At 42.4% G+C, this 6,205-nt stretch overlaps 1 protein-coding gene across 1 annotated transcript; it reads right to left on the reverse strand.

The window, feature by feature from the left end:
- Positions 1-234: 234 nt before the first annotated feature.
- On the reverse strand, positions 235-3,514 carry LOC308611222 (UDP-N-acetylglucosamine--peptide N-acetylglucosaminyltransferase 110 kDa subunit-like). Its single transcript, XM_081260092.1, has one exon. It carries the CDS (start codon positions 3,402-3,404, stop codon positions 264-266), a length of 3,141 nt encoding a protein of 1,046 aa, XP_081116218.1. The 5' UTR covers positions 3,405-3,514; the 3' UTR covers positions 235-263.
- Positions 3,515-6,205: the final 2,691 nt, after the last annotated feature.

Here is a 6,205-nt window from a genome sequence, read left to right on the forward strand (position 1 = left end):
AGATCAGACCTTCCAGACTTACCTTCCAGACCTTCCAGACACCTGGCTGCGGCAAAATTCGATGGAATCTCCTTGTGGAACAGCAGTTTCCCATCTCTTGTGTCTCTCCCTGTCATGATCATGCAGGAAGCAAGTCTGGCTGTGCTATTTCTTATCATTGTGTGTCACCCATCTGCAACATGATATTGAAAAAGTAGTTCCCCTTCCCCCAGAAGGTTGAGGCTCAGCTACAGGGGTAATTCTCCTGGGCACACAGTCATTATTTAGGCCGACTCAGTGACTTCAACAGGCTTAATCATGTCATCAGGTTTGTTGCCAGCTGCATAATGCTCCCACATCTGTAGATAGAGCCGCTCTAGTTCCATCGTGTATTGTCTGGTGTTGAACAGAGGGCTAGATGTTCTCTGCTTCCAGACTTTGCCACGAATTTTCTTCAGGTATTCTACATCAGTTCCCAGTTTCACAGCTATCTCTTCATATTCTTGTCTATTTTTAGCAATCAGCTCAAGACAGCCTAAACAAGTGAGCTGGGAAGCTGCAACTCGGGAAGCAAGAGTCTCTCCTGGCAGAGTCACCATGGGGGTCCCTGCCCAAAGGACGTCCATCCCTGTGGTGTGTCCATTACAGAGTGGAGTGTCCAAGCAGACATCAGCCAGCTGGCCTCTCCGAACATGTTCCTCTTTAGGAGCAACAGGGGAAAAAATGATACGGTTCGGGGGAAGGCCCATATTTTGTGCGTACTGTTGAATATTAGCTTCTCCTGCTGCTGGAAAACGCAACAGCCACAGTACACTATTGGGAACACGCTTCAGAATATTTGCCCACATCTGCAAAGTAGATGGGTCAAGTTTGTATAACTGATTAAAGTTACAGTACACAATGGCATCTTCTGGTAACCCGTACTGAGAACGTGTGGTTACAATAATGGTACGGGGAACCTCCTCTCCAGTGGCAGCCTTATTGTTGATCAGGGTAGTTGCCAGTCCATTGCTAATACTGAATCCATTAATTGTAATCTGAATTTGTCCTCTGTTAATCATTTCAATAACTGCTTCTGCAACAGTATTCATAGGAATGACAGGCATATTAAGAGTTGTATTACTGCTGTCTGCGTTGTCTTCTCCATCAGGACATTTCATCTTGACTATTTGCACATCTGATAGACTATCAAGAAATGCTTGGAGGTCGATGCCATTCAGCACAATCCGATTGTCATAAATGTGCCCATTGGACTTAAAATCGATGATGGCTTTTTTCTTCAGGTGAGGAAACATATTAGCATGATCACCAATAAAGAAAGTATGGGGCATATAAGCCAGTTTCTCAGAATACTGCTCAGCAACTTCAGCAGGTGAAGTTTCCTGATCAGTGATGATATAATCCATGAAAAGCGCGCCACTAGTCCCAGGGTACCCCAGCCACATTGCCTGAATAGGAGCTGGCCTGAGAGCAAAGAGTTCATTTCGAGCACCCCTGGTATAACCATTCAGATTTACGAGGATGTGTATACCATCTTGATGGATGCGATCAGCTGCTTTCCCATTGCATGGAATCTGAGAAAGATCAATGAAATGATTGGCTTCTGCCATCACCTTCGCTCGGAAGTTTGTGCCATCGTGTGGGCTCAGGCCATAACAGAATATCTCAAATTTATCAGGATTGTGCATGCCTGGAATAGACTGCATAAGATGAGAAGTAGGATGATTCCCAAAGTCAGAACTCACGTATCCTACACGCAGTCGACCATCACTGAGCTTCAGGTCTTTTGGATGTTCATACGGTGGTTTATGAAGGACACTTATATTAGCCAAGCAGAGGTTCCCATGCCTCTCAGCAATAGCCTTCCTGAAGCCATGAGAAAGAGGATAGAGCATACTATGATGAGGCTGCACAGAAGGCAACCTATTCCTCTCCAACTGGTCAGCCACAATGCTGACCAACTTCTTCATTCGCTCATCATAGTCTGTCCAATCACAGACAACCTGCAGGCAATGAGCCAAATTACAATAAGCGTCAGGAAAGTCAGGTTGAAGCTTCAGAACAGTGCGATAAGAAGCAATTGCTTCTGGAATATTCCCTGAATCGTGGTGAATGGAAGCCAGATTGCTGTGGGCATCCGCAAATGCAGGGCTGATCTGAACGGCACGAGTATAACACTGCAAGGCTCCCTGAACATCCTGCATCTCCCGTAGGGTGTTTCCCATATTGCAGTAGGCATCAGCAAAGGTAGGACTGATTCGAATAGCCTCCTTATAATGCATCAGAGCTTCGTGCAGTTTTCCCTGCTGCTTCAATACACTTGCTAAATTTGAATGGGCATCAGCAAAGTCTGGGCAGAGCTCTAATGCTTTACGATACAAGCGAACTGCCTCTTCACTGTTTCCCTGTTCTCCTTTGATATTGGCTAGGTTATTCAGAGAGTCTGCATGGGTGGGACACAGCCGGAGAGCTGTATGATAACAATCTTCTGCTTCAGCAACACTGCCCTTCTCTTTGAGAGCGTTTCCTAGGTTGCAGTAAGCATCAGGGAAATGTGGTTGCAATTCAATAGCTCGCCTGTAGGTGTCTATTGCCAGATCCATCAGGCCTTGCTCATAGTATACACAAGCCAGGTTGCGATGTACCACTGCATGATTTGGACTCAAGCTTAGGGCACGAAGGTAAGCTGCCACAGCTCTGTCAAAAATCCGTGCCTCATTGAAGACATTTCCTAAATTGATATAAGCATCCAGAAAATTGGGGTCAAGGGTGACAGCCTTTTCAAAGTGATGAATTGCAAGCCAAATCTCCCCTTGTGCATTGAAAACACAGCCAAGATTACTCCAAGCTACTGCAAAGTTCGGTTGCGTCTCAATTGCTTTCAAATAACATGCCTTGGCTTCTTCTAAGCCACCCAGGGCTTTGAGCAGGTTCCCCAGGTCACTGCGAACACAGTACAAATAAGGATTGTACTGAAGAGCAGAGACGTAAGCTTGTACTGCCCCTTCCATGTCGCCTGCTGCTACCAATGCGGCTGCCAGGTTAATATAACCATCGATGAAATCTGGTTTGAGACGCAATGCATGCCGGTAATGCTCAGTTGCTTCCTGCAACTGCCCTCTTTCCTTGTACACATTCCCCAAATTCGAATAGGCTTCTGCCAGAAGAGGGTTCTGTTTAATTGCCAGAGTACTAAAGTGGGCAGATCTGTCCAGCCTTCGACACTGGAAGTGTAGAGATGAAAGTAATAAAAGTACACCAGTATTGCCTGGCTCTTGCCTCCAGAGCTGCATGCAGTGTCTCTCAGCTGTCTCAAAATCTCCTGCCTGATATTCTCGATGTGCCAACTCAGCTAACCCTTGGAAGGAAAGCATACATTTCGTTGGTTCTGTGCTGTCGGCCACGTTGCCCACGGAAGACGCCATCTGGAGCTTCTGGAGAGAGTGAAAAAAGGGGGTAATTGAGTCCCGCTGCCGCCACTACTGGCAAGAATGTTTCTAGAGGTAGCAAACACGAGCGCAGCAGCCGTACCACTGCTTTGGCAGGCTTAAGCGGCGGCAACGGTTACAGGCACCGAAACTTAGGAACTCTGGTTGGCCATCTACCTCTCATGCTCTTGAAATCTTAATTCTTAACCCTGCCCTCTTCCACCATTTTTCTGCTAATCAGGGAATAAAAATTACCTATCCATTTGCCTTACAAGAAATCAAAAGTCAGTAGTCCAAACACTTTTTAAAATATTGTTTTCTGTCCAGTTGGAAATGAGATACATGATTGACTTTTCTTCATCATTCATATAGTCAACGTGGAAAACATTAGGGCCATGAATTTCAATACAGTAAGATGAGAAAATTTTAAATTGGCCTTCCCAAACCACTAATAAGTAACCGATGTTGTATATGATGCTAAAATCTTAGAGACTGAGTTTGATATTTTAAAAGTTCTGAAAACATTAGCTAATTTCTCCTCATCAAATTTCTCATGACTCAAACCTGAGTGTTACTTTTTAAAAGATAAATTTATTTATTTTTATTTATTTATTTTTATTTTGGCTGCATTGGGTCTTCAGTGCTGCGTGCAGGCTTTCTCTAGTTGAGGTGAGCGGGGGCTACTCTTTGTTGTGGTGCCGGGGCTTCTCATCACAGTAGCTTCTATTGTTGTTCCACAACTCTATGGGTTCCTTTTTAGGTCCTACGAAGAACCCTAGAAATTAGTTCATGTAATTATAGGTTTTTGCAAAATTGTCAAAAGTGAGATATTTTAACTTCCATCAGGTAAGTCCAGCGTCTATTTCTTTGCCAATTTTCCTTCTATCATAGTCCGCTATGTTGGATCATATTGGATTGGTCACAGGCTTTTTTGAAACCTGGCTAAGGAGATGTTTTAAGTGAGGCTATTATGTGATTTTCAGACACCACCATATGTAATTGACTATATAATATCCCATTACAGGAATAACTTCCAGTACTCTTACTGACTACTCTACTGACTTAACTAGCACAAGACACAGAAACGTAAGGACAAAAACCACCTTACAATATAGCCATGTCTTGCACTTCACAGCTCTCAAAGCATGTGCATTTGAAGAAGAAAAAAAGAACTGAAAAGTATAAAACCAGAAGTTATTCTGTGGAAAATTATTTCAATCATCAGGCATGTGAAAGATAAGTCAAAGATTCAGTTTTCTTCAATGCTTAGTCAAAACGGACATTTCCTTCTGTCAAGAATATACTCCAGGGCTTCCCTGGTGGTGCAGTGGTTGAGAGTCTGCCTGCCGATGCAGGGGACACGGGTTCGTGCCCCGGTCCGGGAAGATCCCAAATGCCATGTAGCGGCTAGGCCCGTGAGCCATGGCCACTGATCCTGCATGTCCGGAGACTGTGCCCCGCAACGGGGAGAGGCCACAACAGTGAGAGGCCAGCATACCGCAAACACAAAAAAACAAAAAAACAATAAACTCCAGGGGCTCCCCTGATGGCACAGTGGTTAGGAAGCCACCTGCCAATGCAGGGGACATGGGTTCGAGCCCTGGTTCGGGAAGATCCCACATGACGCGGAGCAACTAAGACCGTGTGCCACAACTATGGAGCCTGTGCTCTAGAGCCCGTGAGCCACAACTACTGAGCCTGCGAGCCACAACTACTGAAGCTTGCGTGCCTAGAGCCCGTGCTCTGCAACAAGAGAAGCCACTGCAATAAGAAGCCTGCACACCGCAACAAAGAGTATCCCTCAGTCGCTGCAACTAGAGAAAGCCTGCGCACAGCAACGAAGACACAACACAGTCAAAAATAAATAAATAAATAAATAAATAAAAGAATATAGCCCATCACTAATGTGTGTAATGGAATGGTGTGAATGAGTATTTTATCAGAATTCCTGTAATGCACAGTCCTATAGCAGTACTGAAATCAGTAATGCATTTATAATAGTAAATAGTTATGAGGAAGTAATCCATAGAGGTTTTCTCAAAGTTAACAATGAAAATTAATGTGACATTATCAATAATAAATTGTGACGCTGAAATAAACTTTTCTAAACTATTAATAACTAAAAGCAAACTCTAATCAACCATGTTAAAAGAAATCTATGTCTATAAACTACAAAGTTTATTTCTGAAAATTTTATTTCTAAAACACATAAACTGTCATATGAGGAGGCAGTTAAAGAATATATAGCTACAAGAGTGGGGAAAAAGTTTTATAGAGACACATCTGGCAGTAGTGAATTTTCAAATGTCATTTTTCTAGATTTTGTGACACCTATAGTATTGATATTTGAAAGCATTTAAAAAATTGTAATTTGAAGATTTGCTACTTCCAGGTAGAGTAAAATATTTGGAAGCAAAACAACATTTCCACGGAGAAAAATTTTAAAAGCCAAATAAAATAGTCAGCATTCAATCAAAAAGTTCTAGACATACCAAGAGATAGAATCATTTGACTAAAATTCTAAGAAAGGAACAGATAATACAAAAATATTTATATAAGATATTGTGTATCTTTATCAGGAAAAGTCTTTATCAAGAAAAGACTTTAAAATCATCAGAATTAATATTATATTTTATTTATTTGTATATTTTATTTATATATTTATATAAAGGACTTAAAGATAAAGCCCTAGTTAAGGCAGTGACAAAAGCAGTAGCAGTGGGAGTGAAAAGAAATGGTTATATTCAAGGATATTTTGTCAGTAAAAGTCCAAGATCAAATGTCTGACTGCATACATG

Source organism: Mesoplodon bidens, assembly GCF_964165515.1.
Source record: "Mesoplodon bidens genome assembly, contig: HAP1_SCAFFOLD_558, whole genome shotgun sequence".
Lineage (NCBI taxonomy): Eukaryota > Metazoa > Chordata > Mammalia > Artiodactyla > Ziphiidae > Mesoplodon > Mesoplodon bidens.